The sequence below is a fragment of the Budorcas taxicolor genome, chromosome 11 (genome assembly GCF_023091745.1).
Source record: "Budorcas taxicolor isolate Tak-1 chromosome 11, Takin1.1, whole genome shotgun sequence".
Classification (NCBI taxonomy): Eukaryota; Metazoa; Chordata; class Mammalia; order Artiodactyla; family Bovidae; genus Budorcas; species Budorcas taxicolor.
In genome coordinates, this window is record NC_068920.1 from 20919328 (window position 1) to 20939288 (window position 19961).

Consider the following 19961-nt stretch of genomic DNA (forward strand, 5'->3'; position numbering starts at 1 on the left):
GAAGTATGCAGTCAAAGTCATAGCAAAAGTACAATGGTGTTTGCCAGGGGCTGAGGGGAAGGGAATGGGAATTAGTGTTTAATGTAATAGTTTCTTACCAAGTTTGCTCAAGTTAAGGAAGAAACTGGCAGGAGCTCCGAAATCTACCGGAATTGGCACTTACACCTATTGGTATCTAAACATTATCATATTTCAATTATCTCCAGAGTCAGGATTCATATACACATAGGCTGAAATGTTTCTTATAGCATGAAGTATTCTAATTTTGTAGCAGATCCTAAAGGTGCTTTTTACTGACCCATTCTCTCACCCCCGCAGCAGTTTATCCCATAGGATATTTTCAAGATATTGGCAGACATCTACTCAATCTAGTATATAGAGAAGCCATAGAGAAAAAGCAATCTAGTATGATACACTTCTACTGGAAGGTATGCTGCTAACAGCAATGCCAGTTTTTTAGGTTTACAAAGCTTCCTTACTCTCTAAACCAGGCCCAATAAAGGACACATTTGGGGATAGTAAGACTAAATTAGGTCATGTCATCTACAGATTCACATCAGCCATAAATGCTCAGTTTCTGAGAGTACACCTATGATATCACAGTATTAATCAGCCAGCACAGTCTACAATTTCAGTCCACTGCTGACCAGCATGTTTGATGCACCATTGTGGGCGTCCCCCTCTGAGGTTTGAACTCTTACTGAATCAATAAAAATCTATCCTGTACATTATTTGAGGTTCTCCTCACTGATTAATGCCATTAACTGAGTAAAAGAAATCTAGACACCTAATGGCTCACCATCATTAAAACACGCAATACAAGGAGGTACATAAAAGCAGAAACCTGCAGACAACAGATATGAAAGAGGCTGCAGATTCTGTAACTGCTCATACTGCACTGTGCTATTTGAAGGATGTACAATATTCTCCTGCTCCAGTTACTATTAATATATGAGTTACACTGGTAATTAGTAAGCAACATGCAGGATTGTTACATCTAATTATTTTAAGCTTTCAATAATTTTACACTACTTTAAGAGCAAGTATGTCTAAATTGTTTTGAGAACGCACTGTCAAATTTAAGAATAATGTTTCACAGAGTAAACAAATTGATGGCACTTTCTAATAAGATCTACATTCATCACACAGGAGAGTTATCAACTGATACTGTAGTCACACATTATGTGGCTGTAAGTACTGAATACTTAGAGAAAGATAGAGGCAGACTGCCAAAAGAGAACTACCTAGAACTTACAGATTTTAAGACAGGAGCAGGAATCAGCTCTAAGACAAGACAGAGGGAAAATGCCACCAGGTTTCTGAAGTTAGTATCAAAAGCTGCTCACAACTTGCTTCTAAATCAGAGGAGTTCGAATGAGAAGGTGGGTGAACAGATGTGGGAACAAGGAAAACAGTGTCAGCCATAAGCTGGCTGTCCTTGAAACTGGCTAACAGGTCCGAGGGGTTTACTGTATTATCCTCCTCCTTCCTTTTGTAGTTTGAAAATTTCCACAATAATTTAAATTTAGAAATTATTCACAAAGGTGTGTGTACTATGTATAGACATAATAGAAAGCTACTGTGTAAACTTAATAATATAATGAATAAAATCCAAGTGGGAATGAACCTTGGCAGACCACTGCCATTATTTCAACAAAAGTACAAACACACAAACAAAAAGGAACCTCACAGCTGTACAATGAGACACTCCATTTATCTCACACCTAAACTGAATTCTTCAAGTCAGTTAATCCCCACAAGCATTAGGATGGAAAAAGCTTCAGTCACGACAGATACATGGTGGTGCACGCTCCAAGTCTCTAGGCAAAAGAGAGAAGCTGGGGTCCCATTCGATATCAAAAAGGACAATGACACAGAAGCAGTCACTCTAGAGACCTACCGAGTAAAACCTCCAGATGGTTGCTGGTAATATATTAGAAAGAGATCTTGAAAAGTACAGATATTAAAACTCCCTAAGTTACTCTAATAAAAAAGACTAAGCCAAATTGAGTATCACTAAGAAAACTTATGGCAGAAAGTGAAGAGGAACTCAAAAGCCTCTTGATGAAAGTGAAAGAGGAGAGGGAAAAAGTTGGCTTAAAGCTCAACATTCAGAAAATGAAGATCATGGCATCTGGTCCCATCACTTCATGGGAAATAGATGGGGAAACAGTGGAAACAGTGTCAGACTTTATTTCTGGGGGCTCCAAAATCATTGCAGATGATGACTGCAGCCATGAAATTAAAAGACACTTACTCCTTGGAAGAGAAGTTATGACCAACCTAGATAGCATATTCAAAAGCAGAGACATTACTTTACCGACTAAGGTCCGTCTAGTCAAGGCTATGGTTTTTCCAGTGGTCATGTATGGATGTGAGAGTTGGATTGTGAAGAAGGCTGAGCGCCGAAGAATTGATGCTTTTGAACTGTGGTGTTGGAGAAGACTCTTGAGAGCCCCTTGGACTGCAAGGAGATCCAACCAGTCCATTCTGAAGGAGATCAACCCTGGGATTTCTTTGGAAGGAATGATGCTAAAGCTGAAACTCCAGTACTTTGGCCACCTCATGCGAAGAGGTGACTCACTGGAAAAGACTCTGATGCTGGGAGGGATTGGGGGTAGGAGGAGAAGGGGACGACCAAGGATGAGATGGCTGGATGGCATCACGGACTCGATGGATGTGAGTCTGAGGGAACTCCGGGAGTTGGTGATGGACAGGGAGGCCTGGCGTGCTGCGATTCACGGGGTCTCAAAGAGTCGGACATGACTGAGCGACTGAACTGAACTAAAGAAAACTTAGATTTGCCACTTCTCCAAAGTAAGAGCCCCTCTTTCAGCCCATTTCACACTCACTAGTTCTGACTAAAAGCAAATCAGGCAGGAAAATAAGTTACTAAGTATACCAAAATTAATAGGCACATATTCACATCAATTATTGAGGCAAGACAAGACTTAAGTTACCAAAAATACTGCTGTGTAACTGGAAATCAAAACATGCAGCGAAAGAAAAAAATATATAAATTGAAAAAAAATATATACTTGAGAGATAAAGTGGACCTCAAAATTTAAAACTCTTGTGCTTCAAAGGACACCATCAAGAAGCTAAAATGGGAGAAAAATGTTTGCAAATCATGTAGAGATAAGAGACTTATATCCAGAATATGTCAAAACCTCTTTCAATTCAATTATAAAAAGAAAAATAACCTGGTGAAAAATGGAAAAGGGGGATTTGAATAGCCCATTTCTCCAAAGATATATAAATGGTCAGTAAGCACATGAAAAGATGCTCATTATTAGTGATCAGGAAGATGCAAATCAAAATCACAATGAGATACCACTTCACATCTACCAGAAGAGCTATATTTGAAAAAAAGAAGGAGAGAAGTAAAAAAGATATTGCATTCTTCACACACTGCCAGGGTAAAGAAATTGCATTCTTCACACACCACCGGTGGGAAGGTAAGATGGTATAGTCATTTTAGAAAAACAATTTTTTCCTCAAAATGTTAAATTACCAGATGACCCAGCAATTCTACTCCCAGCTACCTGCCTAGGAGAAAACACATCCACAAAACAACGTGCACAGGAATACTCAAAAAAGGAGTGTTCTCAATACTGCAAAAGTAGAAACCACACAACCGTTCATCAACTGGTAAATGGATAAATAAAATGTAGTCTATCCAAGCCATGAAATATATCTGGCAATAAAAAGGAAGTTCTGATACATGCTATAACATGGATGAACCTCAAAGCCATCATGTTAAGTGCAAGAAGCCAGTCACAATAGATCACATATTTTATGATTCCATCTGTATCAAACGTCAGTCTAGACAAATCTATAGATACAGATTGGTGGTTGCCTGGGGCCAGAGGGACAGGGATGGGTAGTGACTACTAATGGGTGTAGGATTTCAGGGGAATGGGGTGGGGAAGGATAATTAAAATGTTCTAAAATCGACTGTGAAACACTCTGTATATACTAAAAATCACTAAACAACAACAAAATCACTGAACTATACACTTTAAATGGGTGAACCCGTTTATTGAAGTACATCTCACTAAAGCTATAAAAAATACATGAAGTGCAATGACAGAGTACTAGTCCCAAATATGTCACATTCGTGCTTTACCTGAAGCTATTAAATATTTGCAAACCCCAGAAAAACACCTTAAGTAAATCCAAAATGCATTTAAAACAGGGCCGCTCAGTCTAAGATTAAGGAAACAGCCCAGCTGAGTGGGCTACAGCAAACGGGAGCCAACCATAGCTTCACCACACCCGAACCCACGTGCTGGGGGGCCTTGCCACTCTGCTCCTAGTTCCAGGACCCATTCACATTCACTCTTCAAAACCACTTAGGAGCGCACAGAGGAGAACAGATTATCTTGACCAAAATCCCACAACTAACAATCGGTGGTGTGAAAATTCAAACCCAATGTCTAACAGCAGAGCTGGCGCTCAACTGATATAGTATTTCAACCTCCCTTAATAAACAAAAAGCTGCTAAATTAAAAAGATACCAATTTGAAGGTGATCCTCACCCTCCTCCAACATGGTTTCTGTACTACACAATTAAGATTACCACAGCTAGGCAATATAAAAATATTTTAGATTAAGGCATGAAAACCTATCATCAAAACAAAATATCCACATTCTATTTACCTTCTGTATTACTGCCTGTTGGCTCAGGAGTGATTCTCCCATCATGAATGTTCGCGCTCTCCTCATCAGAGTATATATGGTCATCTTCCCTATTTTCTGGCCATTGCAGCACCTCTCTTGTGTCTGTTGAGCAGCTACATACATCTTCGTTCTTGCTGAAATATCTCTGTAGCCATCCAGGCACAATATTCTTAACAGATTCTGTAACCCTGCTAAGAATGCCCTGTTGAAGAGGAAAACACGGAAAGCAGTTTAGAAATTTATCTTTAAAAATAAGTACCTATATACAGAAAGCCATACCGAGCAAAATATAACTATTTCCAACAAAGTTTCCTAAATTTAGTTACTTGAGTTAACACTGACATAATGTATTTTACAAATTCTATAGACTTTATGAAATTCCTACTTTTTTCTTTCTTCTACATGCATGTGTCCATGAGCCATAACTGCCCCAAATGACTCTAATCCTTAAAAAACCCCAACAGGCTTTTAACTAAACAATATAAATTTTAGATTTAGTAGTAAGATACGTACTAAAATGCTATAATCCCAGACAAAAGGTAGCCATCTTGATCCCAGCATATTAAAGCAATATAAATACCGTCAACACCTTCCTCAAGCAAATATTTTACTATACATTCTTTAACAACAAAAATTTAGACAAATAAAAAGGCAGTAAGACAACAAATGCAACATAAAAAAATCTAAGACTTTCATTGATGGTAAAATTTTGTTATATTAAATGTTGTCTAAAAACCAAGAATTATATTACAGTAACTTTTAAAGGGAGAAAAAAGATGTGGTATAACAATTATCAGCATTATTAATGTTCATTATAGCTTTGCTATGCATCAGACACTGGTCTCAGCAGTTTATACACATTATTCAATTTAATCTTCACAACAATTTTATAAAACTGCTTTTAACAGTGCCACTTGATGAATGAAGAGGAATAATGAAGTAACGTGCCCAAGGTACAAACACAACTGCTGCGGAATATCTAGCATGGACTTTGGGGTCAGCAGGCTGTACTCTGATTTACTCTCGGTAAAATAAGAATAACACCCTTTCCTACTATTACTTGATAGGAATTATAAAGATCAAATGAAATAATGTGAAAGCACTTCTCAATTTACTAAGTATTAACAGAAACATACACTGATAATTTCATTCGTAATGAGACAAAAGGCTGGCAGAAACAACCTGGGGTGAGGTAGCCAGGTTCAGGCAACAGTCCCTTTCACAGAACAGGATCAGAAAGGGGAAAAAATGAGTCAGCAGGCACAAAAACAATAAAGTTAAGGTAGTATACATAAAGCTTGAAAGCAAACCCAAGACAAAGAGGACTTGAAAAATCCTGTCAATAGAAAAGATGGAAGATACCTCTGATACAGGCACTTGGACAGTATCTTCTGATTATCTGAAAAGGTGTAGGGAACAACTAGGAAATAAGCAATTATTTTTGCTCCAAACAGACATTCGGAACAGATCTGGAACAGATCTGTAATGTCAGCTCTCTAGCAACACATGAAACCGACAGCCATGGAATACTACTGAAAAACACGAAGCCACTGCTCCCCTTTCCTACGCTGGTGTTACAGAGCACCAGCTTTTCTGGCAAAGATTCTACACCTACTCCAAGATTTGGTATCTATAAAAACACACGTTTATTATTTTGCTATTTACATTTAAATATTTATTTACTCCTCCATATTCCAAAATACTTGGAAGTGCTTCCAAGATATAAATTTTCAGAAAGGCATACTTTAAAAAAATATATGTATCTACTTATTTATTTGGCTGCACTGGGTCTTATTTGTGGCATGCAGGATCTAGTTACCTAACCAGGGATTGATCCTGATATCAAGCACTATAGGAAAAATTTGTATAATATGTAAAATAAGTCTTGGGTAGACTTCCTCTAAGGTGTTTAGCTACTAAAGTATTAAGAGATTCCTGTGATCTCTACTCACCTAAGGAGGCAAGTACATCACAAATTAAATTAACACCATCTGTAACCAAAGGTCACTTATGTGGCAGCATTAGGGAACCCGCCTGCCAATGCAAGAGACGTAAGAGGCAGGTTCGATCCCGGGTTGGGAAGATCCCCTGGAGGAGGGCATGGCAATCCACTCCAGTGTTTTTGCCTGGAGAATCTCACAGAGGGTTATACAGTCCATAGGGTCACAAAGAGTAGGACACAAACAAAGCGACTTAACATGCACACATGCGTAGGTTTTGTTGAGAAAAGATCAGTTAAAATTCAACAGTCAAAATAGGTATCACTGAAACTCATGAATTTTGCTTGCAGATCCTCTCTTTCCTAAACTAAAATGTAACCAATTTATTTAACCACAGCGCAGAGCAGCTTAGTGTAAGATTACAGTGAGAGAGAGAGGGGAATTACTAGCAGCACAATGAAAGAAAGCACGATGTGCTTGATAGAAATAACAAAATAAAGATGCTAAAATTGACCTGGAACCACTATCAGAAATATTCCCCATACTTCAATATCCATCTCCAGGGTAAATGACCCTAAGTCATCAAGAAAAGTTATAGTAACCTCAGTAAACCCTAATTCTCATGGGTACCAAGATGTGGTCTCTTCACCATTTGTATCAGCATCTTCGCAGGCCGCATTCCAGCCCGGCTAAATCCAGGAGGTAGGACTCACCTGTTTTAACAAACCCTCACAAGTGATTCTGATGTATGCTATATTTTTGAGAACCACCAATCTAGTTAAAGAGATTAGGAAATCAAATACATTTCAGGAAATCACAATACAATTACCTCTACAAGAGGTGAATAAAATTATGTATACTTAAATCTTAATATTCAGTTACCTGGAAAATGTATACGTGGAGCACTAGTCAGACACTAATTAAAATATATCAAAATACTATGTAACCAATCAGAAAAACAAAGCCTAGAGTAGACAGTGCTGATACTATGTGGCTTACAGAACTATTTCCTGAGCAGTTCCCAACTTTAGCCATGGTTTTTACCTGTACTGTTACTTAACGGTTTTCTATCTGTGTGTGTGTTTGTCGCCCAGTCACGTCCAACTCTTTGTGACCCCATGGACTGTAGCCCACCAGGCTCCTCTGTGGAATTCTCCAGCGAAGAATACTGGAGTGGGTTGCCATTTCCTTCTCCAGGGGATCTCCCCAACCCAGGGATCAAACCCGGGTCTCCTGCATTGCAGGCAGATTCTTTACTCTCTGAGCCACTAGGAAAGCCACCAGGAAGTTTATTTCTCTTAATAAACAGCTCTTTCTACACAATAAAATCTACCAAATCACAGATTGGATTCTGTACCAGTCCTCAACTTGCACTTCCCTGACACCATCTCCTATGACTGTCTCAACAAAGTGGCTCATGAAAGATTCTGGAGGTCATTAGCTCTCAGAGGATGGAAGGAAAGTGAAGTCTCTCTTCCTGGGCTCTCTCTGCTCAAACACCCCATCTTTAAAACTACAGCTCCAGCCAGCCAGCTCTTGCTCCACGCCAGTTACACGGTTTCTTCCGTTTATCTGTCTAGTCTTAGCGGTGGCGGCAGCTTCCCACTACTGCTAAGTCTGAGCATCCTGCTAGCCTCTATGTATTCCTTTAACCACCAGCATTTATCTTTGAGCAGACTCTTAAAAGAAATTTCAGCTGGAGTTAACTGTTTCTTGCTGGGTCCTTAACTGATACAGCAGTGTACTTTTGTTAAATTTGTTTTCTAATTAACATGAAAATTAAAGTCAGCCCGGTCACTGGATTCATCTTCTTTAGCAACAATGGAACACATGTGCCACATTCGGGGAAAACACATTTTTTTGGCCGTAGGTTGGTATCTTAGTTCCCAATGAAAGTCAAAGTCGCTCAGTCCTATCCAGCTCTTTGTGACCCCATGGACTATACAGTAGGTGGAATCCTCCAGGCCAGAATACTGGAACGGGTAGCCGTTCCCTTCTCCAGGGGAATCTTCCCAACCCAGGGATCGAACCCAGGTCTCCCACATTGCAGGCAGATGCTTTACCAGCTGAGCCACAAGGGAAGCCCTTAGTTCCCAGACCAGGGATCAAACCTGGAACACCAACAGTAAAAGCACTAAGTCCTAACCAGTAGGCAACCAGGAATTCCCCAGGAAGCACTTATTACCTAAAAGTTACATCCAACTTTTATCTCTATAAAACAGTACATAAATGGACCAGGGAAGAGGCTTATCCTGATGAATATTTTAAAATCTTATCTAACTCACAGAGGTAAAACCAAACATTGTTTTACTTCATTCAATTAATTTAATCAATACTTATTGATCATACACTATATGTCAGGCAAGAACACTGGGGATAAGGCAGGGAACAAGTTCCTGCCCTCTTGGAACTTAGATGCTAAGTTACGGAGACAAACAAGTGTAACATGTAATGCACACGATATGGTGATTTGGTGCTATGCACAACAACAAAGCAGAAAAGTAAAATGGGGCAGCTGTTTTATACAGGCAAAGACCTGATAAAAAGTGAGGAAGGCGCCTTGCACATTTCTAGTAGAGAAGTACTATAGACTGAGGGAACAAAAAGTGCAAAGACTCAAATGTAGACATGTCCTTGGCACATGCTATCCAAGCTTCCAGTGACCTTGTTAATAAATGCTTAATCTAATAGACTTGAAATAACTACTTAAATCCTTATTCCCCTTTGATCATTTGGGTGTGTGTGTGCATGCACGTGTGTGAGAGAGAGAATCCACGTGCAAACCTTTTGTTCTAAAACCTAAAATAGTGGTCCTCAAACTGGAAGTCTTCAGACCAGCAGCCTTGGTGTCACCTAAGATCATGTTAGAAATGGAAATCTGTTTTAACAAGCTCCTGAGGTGATTCTTATGCAAATTAAAATTTGAAGAACACTGTACTAAAATCATCTGAAAACTCAATTACAGGTTTCCCCGCTAAGGCCATGATAAACATAACCATGAGAACAAGCTTAACAACAAAGTTGACTATTTCTGACATTATCTCAAATGCCATGCCACTTTTATCAATTTTCAAAACTATCTACTTTATAGTATGAATTCTGAAAAATCAAACATAGAAGAGAAGTAAAACATAAAATAGCATACTTCTGAATCTATTTTATTCCCAGTTAAAGACAACTTGTGCTTTATTGACTACGCCAAAGCCTTTGACTGTGTGGATCATGACAAACTGCAGAAAATTCTTAAAGAGATGGGAATACCAGACCACCTTAGTTGCCTCCTGAGAAACCTGTAAGCAGGTCAAGAACCAACAGTTAGAACCAGAGATGGAACAATGGGCTGGTTCCAAATCGGAAAAGGACTATGTCAAAGCTGTATATTGTCACCCTACTTATTTAACTTACATGCAGAGTTCATCAAGAGAAATGCCAGGCTGGATGAAGCACAAGCTGGAATCAAGATTACAGGGAGAAATATCAATAACCTCAGATATGCAGATGACACCACCCTTATAGCAGAAGGCAAAGAGGAACTGAAGAGCCTCCTGATGAAAGTGAAAGAGGAGAGTGAAAAAGCTGGCTTAAAACTCAACATTCAAAAAACTAAGATCACAGCATATGGTCCCATAACTTCATGGCAAACAGATGCGGGAACAATGGTAACAGTGAGAGACTTTACTATTTTGGGCTCCAAAATCACTGCAGGTGGTGACGGCAGCCGTAAAATCAAAAGACGCCTGCTCCTTGAAAGAAAAGCTATGATCAATCTAGACATCGTATTAAAAAGTAGAGACATTACTTTGCCAACAAAGGTCCATCTAGTCAAAACTATGATTTTCCCAGTAGTCACATACAGATGTGAGAGCTGGACCATAAAGAAGGCTGAACACTGAAGAATTGATGCTTTTGAACTGTGGTGTTGGAGAAGACTCTTGAGAGTCCCTTGGACTGCAAGGAGAGCAAACCAGTCCATCCTAAAGGACATCAGTCCTGAATATTCATTGGAAGGACTGAGGCTGAAGCTTCAACACTGGCCAACTGATGAGAAGAACTGACTCACTGTTAAAGACCCTGATGCTGGGAAAGATGGAAGGCAGGAGAAGGGGATGACAGAGGATGAAATGGTTGGATGGCATCACCGACTCAATGGACATGAGTTTGAGCAAGCTCCAGGAGTCGGTGATGGACAGGGAGGTCTGGCATGCTGCAGTCCATGGGGTCGCAAAGAGTCGGACACAACTGAGCGACTGAACTGAATGACTTAACACATTTATTTATAGTAAATAATCAACTAGCAGATACCAGAAGTTTAAAGAACAGCTCCTGCACTGCTGGTGGATTATTCACTGTCTGAGCCACCAAGGAAGCCCTGAAGAACTGCTAGGGACAAGAAATCTGATCACGCAGAGAACAAGGCAGACAAAGAGCGAGAAACCCTATCTACCATACAGATTTGGAGACGCACTTCCTTGGCTGGCAATTTTTACGAATTTCAGCCACTAATGGAAAGCAGGGGAAAAAAAAGAGCTAGAAAAAGGGAAAAATCGTTTTCTTACCAAAGGTTTCTTTGACTGTATTACCAAATAAGGGCCTTCTTATTGAGATAAAGGTTATTATTTCAATAACCTTTTCCAGAGTTATGTCGGTAAGACGTTTCAGGTCTTTCCAGGAATGGGGCAAATCAGCTTCCTGTATGGACCCAGGAGAAAGAACGTTTTGTGATACAAAGATACTCTCTCTCTTTTTTTTTTTGGCCATGCAGTCTGGGTTCTTAGTTCCCTGACCAGGGACCAAATCCATAACCTCTTCAGTGAAAGCTCAGAATCCTAATCACTGGACAGCCAGGGAATTCCCTGTCTTGTGATATTAAATACAAACAACCTAACCTTGAGGTGGAAACAGAAGTACATGGAGTAAAGGTCTGATAAGCAGTGAATATTCAAGCCCAACTTTACCAGAGTAGCTTTCTCTCCACTTTCAGAGGCTTCATTATAACTTGATGTAGTTTCCCTCAAGAAAAGCTTCTCTGACCCTCCAAATCTAGGACCATCACTCACTCACATGCACCAACAGGGCCCTGAACGTCCTAAGTGGAGGTGATCTGTCAAATGGGATGGTGACGACAATCTCTCACCTCTGCTTAGAGGATCAGCTCTGTGCAGGCAGCAGCAGGTCTGTATAGTGCAGATTAGCTGCCGCATGATTTTAGTTATCTGTGGATGCGATACTCAACCAACCTCTCATTCCCACATGCGATATGCTGTGGCAAGTTTAAAAAAAAAAGGACATTAGTAATCCTAGAATTCAAAAAATAAATAATACATTTGCTTGGTATAACAGTTTCGGTTTAAATATTTTAGTTGCCACGCTAATAGCCCTTCCTCCAAAAAAACAATTTGTGAAACTATCCAAGAGCATGGGAAAATCAAACCATCCTTTGGAATGATAAATAACACAAAGCCAACTAAATGAAGAGAGGCAGAAAAGTCAAAGAAAAAATTAATGAATGGCTTAGAAAAAGCAACAAAACAGAGTATTAAAATCTTAAAAATACTTCTTGTAGCCCCAAAGCAAAGTCTACACTGCTGCTGCTGCTACTGCTGCTAAGTCGCTTCAGTCGTGTCCGACTTTGTGCGACCCCATAGACGGCAGCCCACCAGGCTCCCCCATCCCTGGGATTCTTCAGGCAAGAACACTGGAGTGGGTTGCCATTTCCTTCTCCAATGCAGGAAAGTGAAAAGTGAAAGTGAAGTCGCTCAGTCGTGTCCGACTCTTAGCGACCCCATGGACTGCAGCCCACCAGGCTCCTCCGTCCATGGGATTTTCCAGGCAAGAGTGCTCGAGTGGGGTGCCACTGCCTTCTCCAAAGGTCTACACTAGATGATCCTAAGTAATGAAGCTGAATTCAAGGACTACAGGAGCAAAACGTTAAACTGAGACGGGTTACAACGATTGGGTTTCTCCCCCAAGAACTAACAATTCTTCATTTGGCAAAACAAACCACAACAAAAACCTTAACAAGATGCCACTGAGATTTAGAACAAGTACTCAATTTAGGGGCCAGAAGTAAATTCAGTTCAATACTATACACTTCTATTAAGTACATTCAATTTGTAAGGTACTGTGACTACATTATGTGAGATGTTGGACTGTGAAGAAAGCTGAGCGCCGAAGAATTGATGCTTTTGAACTGTGGTGTTGGAGAAGACTCTTGAGAGTCCCTTGGACTGCAAGGAGACCCAACCAGTCCATTCTGAAGGAGATCAGCCCTGGGATTTCTTTGGAGGGAATGATGCTAAAGCTGAAACTCCAGTACTTTGCCACCTCATGCGAAGAGTTGACTCATTGGGAAAGACTCTGATGCTGGGAGGGATTGGGGGCAGGAGGAGAAGAGGATGACAGAGGATGAGATGGCTGGACGGCATTGTTGACTCGATGGACGTGAGTCTGAGTGAACTCCGGGAGTTGGTGATGACAGGGAGGCCTGGCGTGCTGCGATTCGTTGGGTCACAAAGAGTCGGACACGACTGAGCGACTGAACTGAACTGTGACTACATTAGCTTTTCAAATTATATTTAACCTGAGTTCAAGGGTTAATGAAAGAAGGCTGAGGTAGGGCACAAGGCTCTTTTACAATCCAAACACAGAACTCATTTGTAATGAAAAAGAAATTCTTTGCCTATATATCTTCTCATCAATTTGCAATCTCAGAATAAGCAGAGACACTCTCCATATCAGCACTACATAGCCTTCCTTCTTACATCTTGCTCTGTTCCTACTAGTTTTCTTGATTTCAGTTCTACTCAACTGTTTTCTTTACATTATCCTCTATTAAACAGTAGAATTCCAAAAGACACAGCTGTGTATAACGGACTTTTGGACTCAGAGGGAGAGGGAGAGGGTGGGATGATTTGGGAGAATGGCATTCTATCATGTATACTATCATGTAAGAATTGAATCGCCAGTCTATGTCTGACGCAGGATACAGCATGCTTGGGGCTGGTGCATGGGGATGACCCACAAAGATGTTATGGGGAGGGAGGTGGGAGGGGGGTTCATGTTTGGGAACGCATGTAAGAATTAAAGATTTTAAAATTAAAAAAAAAAGAAAAAAAAATAAACAGTAGAATTCAGTTTATAAAATCTCTTTTCTCACATAAACTTCACTGGATCTCTCACTATAAATATCAAACATAATCTTCAGCTTGAAGGTTCTGGGGCCCTATTCTCCCAGAAAACACTGTTGTTTGGTTTTTATCTGCTCTTTGGGCTAGATTTTGCTGAAGTTTGCCAATGACCCTTAGTTTTCTTCCAGGGGTCTGTGAACTCTCTCCTTACTCCCTCAGCTCCCATGTCACTAGTCTTCCCTTTCCACTCTTTTTGGAAGTTTCATTTCAAATAGACTCCCTAATCAGTTTTCCCCTTGCTCCATCCAACCCCAAGTGAAGAACAAGGGCTAAGAACCAAAGACTTCATGTGAGACTTGAATATCTAATTATAAAATATCTTTAACACTAAATAGTAAAAACCTAAATGCTACTCTAAATCTTTCAGTTATTTCCAGTTTTTAATACATTCATTCTTACATTACTTACTTCAAAAATGTATCTATTAGAAAGTACTCAAATTCTAATGCAGTAATATTGAATCTGATTTCAATAATCTGAATTTAACCCAAGCTGTTATTTGTCACATTTTACAACCTATAGTTAAGCTTTCCCTATCCAACAAGTCTAAATCTTTCCAGCCACATAAATGGATTTCCATCCATTCTTTATATATTTCATTTCTCTTTTCAATGTCAAGTTCAGTTTAGTCGCTCAGTCGTGTCCGACTCTTTGCGACCCCATGAACCGCAGCACACCAGGCCTCCCTGTCCATCACCAACTCCCAGAGTCCACCCAAACCCATGTCCATCGAGTCAATCATGCCATCCAACCATCTCATCCTCTGCAGTCCCCTTCTCCTTCTCTCAATCTTTCCCAGCATCAGGGTCTTTTCCAGTGAGTCAGCTCTTCGCATCAGGTGTCAAGAGATTAAGTCAAAAAACCTGAGCATACAAGTTATTCTAGCTAAAAACAATTTATAACTGACCACAATTTTCAACCTCCTTTAAGGCTCTTTAACACTAATTCAGGTAGGAGAAACAGGACCTGGCTTAGTTTCTTATTTTTAGAGATTCATATTACAGAAGCAGAATTAATAGATAATTAACAGTAATCTAACAACAAGGGCAAGAAAAGGATTCCCTACAAGACCTTCCAAATCACCAACAGGAGACCCAATAAAAGCCTAAGGCAATTTAACCCACTGCAAGTTATCCCAAAAAGATACTGTCACTTTCTTTTCACAATCTATTTGGAAACTGGATGTAAAAGTGTATTAAGTCACAAGCAAATGGGCAGGGAAACTGAAATATATTTAGACAGAAGAGGCATTCTATCACTCTGTTTCAAACAGTAAACTGTATAGTAAAAATTGTATCTGGTGGCAAGACTTTTCAACTGGGCTTCCCAACACCGAAGAATCGTTCAAAAATATATTATAACCATGACCATAAGCTAAGTAGCTACAAGTAAAACGTTTTTGAAAACACAAGGTCATTAACATTACATCTTTCCAATAATATTCTGTGCCTAATGAAATGGTTTTAATTAGTGACATCAGACCACTTTATTTCAAACTAATAGGTAATTGCCCCAAAGGGCTTTCCAGGAAAGAGAGACATTTAGGCTTTTTTTGTCATGAGAAAAATTGGTGAGTAAACTGATAAAACTATTTCACAAGGGCTTCTCATCACAAAATTTTCTACTATGCATTAAAAAGTATGTGGATTTATTTTCCTATACACTTAAATGACTGGCATCTATGAGGAAAATGTTAAAAATAATAAATTTTTAAATAGTTTACGGCTGTTTAAAGGTTTGGCCTCATACTCAGAAAACAAGTCGTAAAATCCAATACAAGCCTATAAAAGATTGAATTTGGGTATATAAAAGAAAGATACCTCTACTAATCAGAGACTAAACATTTAAATCAAAAGGTTCTATTTAACCACAACAGTTTCCAATGAGTCCTTACTATATATGCCAGGCCCAGTTCTAAGAGCTTTACTTACATTCTCTCACTCAACCCCTCACAACAGATTTCCACTTTACAGATGAGTAAATCAAGCACAGAGAACTTTCCAAGTCCTGGCAGAACAAGGATTCAAACCCAGATGCTCTGAGTGGATTACAGCACTTTTTTCTAACAACTATGTCCATTTGTTTTCGCTGACAGTATTAATTAAATATCTAGGATAAAGCAAATAAAGATAAAAGTCAAAACAACTCAGGGATTTCTGGGATGAGTTATGTATTCAATCTTTCAATATCCCTCCTTTTCAAAACTGAGAATGCTCTTCAGCCATCCAATACCAAACAGGACATAATTATCTGGGACAAAATACCATACAGAAGCTACCAAAACAGCAAAAAACCACACAATCTTATAAACCAATGCTAGGCAAACCATAGTCTGTGGCCCAGATTCAGCCCTCAGCCTGTTTTCATACAGGCCTCAAGCTAAGAATGATTTTTACATTTTTTAGAGTTATAAAACAAACAACATGCAGGAACAAAACCTAAAATATTTATTATCTGGCCCTTTACAGAAGAACTTTATAGACTCCCGATCTAAGCTACTGAATAGATAAAGGAGCTTTCGCCACTCCCTGCCTCCAAAAAAATAGCTAAATGCGGAAACTGACTTGAAGGACAAACTGCCTCTAGGAAGATAAAATGAGTGGATTCCCTTAGCTCCAAACCAGAAGACAAAACCTCTGAAGCACACTCCCCAAAAAAGGGCAAAAATAAGTAGTCCCCCTCTCACCAGGAGGTGGCAGTAGATTCTTCAAGAGGCAAGGTTCTGATTTGCCCATGGGCTCAAGCTTTTTGTGGCGGCTATTAAGAAAAGCAGCTTGACCTCTCCAGAGCTCTCTTTCTGGACCTGACAATCTGCACAAAAAGGAAATGGGAAAGGAGACTGAACAGGCAACAAGAACTAACCACATACTCCTTAGGGACCTGTTCACTCCCACTAGAAAAATGATACCATTTCCTAAATGCATCTGGGCTAAAGAGTTAAGGGGTAGGGAAGAGGGCAGGTGAAAATGATCAACTTAATCATTCAGTGCTGTTCTTCACATTCGATTAAGTTACCACCCTTCAGTTAATTAACTGACAATGAATTTTTCTCTCCACAACTTCAAGCAAGATGCCATTTTAAAGATCAGAAGTTAAAAGGAAAAAATGTAAACTTTAGATATATCTCAGCAGAGCTAAACCAGAAGTCAAAACAGGAAATTGCAAGTCAGTGGAACACATGCGAAAGTCACAGGTACTGGGTTGACTACACAAGCCAGTTATCTCGACAAGCAATGGCAAAGGCCCACTAACTGAGCCAGATCTCTCATTCTTTCAGTCCTCAACTGCACAACCAAAAAACTTTGTTTTTGCTCAGAAACCAGTGGACGTTTAATCAAAATACATTAGTATATAAAACATGCCATGTCATGAAGCTCCATGCTATTCATGATGACTCAGCAGCTGCTGCTAAACAGAGGTGACAGCCTAGGATAGCTGACAGCAAGCAGGTGGTCTACAAGTTCACAGAAGTTTTGGTAAGGACTAAAGAACATCCTTATTTTAAGATTTTAAAAAATCCTCAAATATTCTTTTGTATATGCGTGGATACTTTTCTTTGGTAGTAACTGCCAATACTAATTGTTGTTCAGTGGCAAGTCGTGTCCAACTCTGCAACCCCATGGACTGCAGCACACCAGGCTCCCCTGTTCTTCACTACCTCCCGGAGTTTGCTCAAACTCAAGTCCATTGAGTCAGTGAGTCATGCTATCCAACCATATTAGCCAATACTAATAATACCTGCAGAGTTGATTAAGAAACTTCCAAACACCTTTAATCTCAATTCAAAAGCTACAAATGTACTTTTTCAATTAAATGGCTGTGGCAAAAAGCTGAATACTTTAAACAGGGGGAAATGATAAACTACCAAACTTTAAAATAAAACTGCACAGTCTGAAATCATATCAGCTCTAAGACAATTTGGATCACAAGTGTTATGCTGTTAAGGCATCATCTCCCTCAAATTAGATTTTTATCCAAGTATATTTAAAAATAAGGTGTGACTTTGGCTTTTGCCACCTGGAATATACGAGCTCCTTTCTAAACTCTGTCCAGACCATCCTATGATCTGTATTTACATTTCATTTTTTATGTAGTAACTTTCTCCTAAGGAAAGCACTATTTTTTTCAGAAAAACCAGAAAGCACATGTGTCAAACTTCCTCGCAACAAAAGGATTAGGTCAAAGGGCCAGGCTTGTGACCTGAATTCTAATCTTGCTCCTCACAAAGAAAATTTGAAAACCAACCCTATCTGGGGGAACACTGGTGGGAGTTGATAGTAGCCAAGACTTGTAACCATTAGTAGAGAGCTACCTAATACTATAAACTACAAATTTCACTATTAAGAAACTTCTCCCAAATCTTTACTTTTAAAATTCTGTTTTTAATGATACAATTTAACAACAGCACCAAACATGTTTAACTGTTAAATATTTATCATCATCTGGAATAAAGCAATCTAGAAGTCTACCTTTTATAGTATGCAACAAGTTATCAGACCCTTTTGCTATACTTTTTATAGGTTTAAGGCCCACACTTACTTCCTACCTTACTATCAGTGAAAAGTTTTATAAGTGACTTTTATTAGGTTTTCAACATTTTCCCACTCAATCCCCCGTTAACAAGCAAAACTTAAAATACTGAACTTTCTCAGAATCAAATATCTGAGGATAAACTCCTATTTTTATAATTTCAAACACCCACGAGTGCACAAGGTGGTTAAATTTCAAGACCACCAACATTCCTGTAGTGTCGAAAGTACCTAAACTTCTAGAATACCCATTGCAATATTAAAATATTTTGTGCATGAGATCAGAACTGGAGTCCCAGTCAACTGTGCATAATGGCCAATTCTAGGCTCCAAAATAAAACGCGCGGGTGTGTGTGGAGAGAGGGGGAAAAAAGGTTGGACAAAAGTGGGGAGAGAAGAGTCTCGCGACGGAAAAACAGACGTAAGTGCGGAGAGGGACTTTCAAAATGCCCCAGTGCCACTAACCATATCCCGGTTGAAGAAAAAAATAAATAAGCCAGGGCTCTTAAATCGGGGAGGGCCACGGGGAGATGGAGAATTTAAAGGATGGAGAATAAGTTATTTCACTTTCCCTGTAACAGCGCCCCCGTCAAGCCCCAGGTAGGTCTTGGCGGGGTGACGATCGGAGGAGTCCTTGGGGCAGCCCCCCTCCCCGCACGCGCTGAAACGCGGGAGACTAGAAATCTGCAGGGGGGGTGGGGTGGCCCTCCCAACCACAGCTTTTTCCCTTTTCCCTTGAGGGACATGAGTAATTAACCACCCCCCCTCCTCCAAGCTCCTAATCCCCGCCAAAAAAAAAAAAAGGGCAGAATTCTGGGCCCACCGTGGGCCTCGTACTTGTGTTCCCGCCCTGCGCCCAGGCCCGGGGAAAGCCCCGGGGCGGAGAGGGCCAGGGTGCGGGGCGGGGGGTTGGTTGGTGGAGAGAGGAGGCCGAGCCACACGTGTGCGCCGCAGGGCTGGCCGGCCTCAAGCCCACTTCCCGTCGCCGCCCCGGCGGCCTCGGCTCCCGCCGCCTCGCCCGGGGCCTCCCCGACGCTCCACGTGGGGCGCCAGGGGCGCCAGGGCCGTCCCCCCCTGCCCCCCCGCCGCCCCGAGGGCCCGCGAAGGGACCCCCCTCACACAGAGCGCCGGGGCTCCCTTACCTGGTGCTGCGGTCGCCCCTGCTGGTAAGGCTTCATCGGGCCCTGGTGGCAACGCCGCGTCCGGATCTTGCCGCCGCCACCGCCCCCTCCTCTGCCTCCGGCTCCCGAGGCCATGGCGGAGCCTCCGCGGCTTCCCCCTTCGGGGCGGGAGAGGCAGAGGCGGCCTCAGAGGACCCCCGCCCCCCGCCTCGCCTCGCCCGGCCCCAGCCCCCAAGAGTCCGCCCGCGCTGCCCTCACAGCGGGGGCCCAGGCCCACCGGGAACCGCGGAGCGGCGAGCAGGAGCGGAGAAGAGAATGCGCGCTGGCGGCAGCGAGGTGGGGGGAGCGGGGCGGGGAGGCCACAGAGGCCGAGGAGCTGGCTCTCCGGTCCCGCAGGCTCCCGCGGACCCCCGCCTCTGTGTGTGTCACCGTCTCTATGGAGATTTCCCCCGCAGAGGACAACGCGAGCGGCCCCCGGCGCTGCTTGGGCCTAACTCGGCC

At 41.2% G+C, this 19961-nt stretch overlaps 1 protein-coding gene across 2 annotated transcripts in view; it reads right to left on the minus strand.

Annotated features, from left to right (window-relative positions):
• NUP153 (nucleoporin 153) overlaps window positions 1-19613 on the minus strand; it is a 66707-nt gene extending 47094 nt beyond the window's left edge. For both annotated transcript variants that reach the window (XM_052647868.1, XM_052647867.1), the window contains exons 1-2: window positions 19482-19613; window positions 4663-4885 (exon numbers count right to left, since the gene is read on the minus strand). In XM_052647868.1, coding sequence (XP_052503828.1) covers window positions 4663-4885; window positions 19482-19595 — 337 coding nt within the window. In that variant the 5' untranslated portion in view covers window positions 19596-19613. The remainder of the gene's footprint in view (window positions 1-4662; window positions 4886-19481) is intronic.
• Between the last annotated feature and the right edge of the window lie 348 nt (window positions 19614-19961).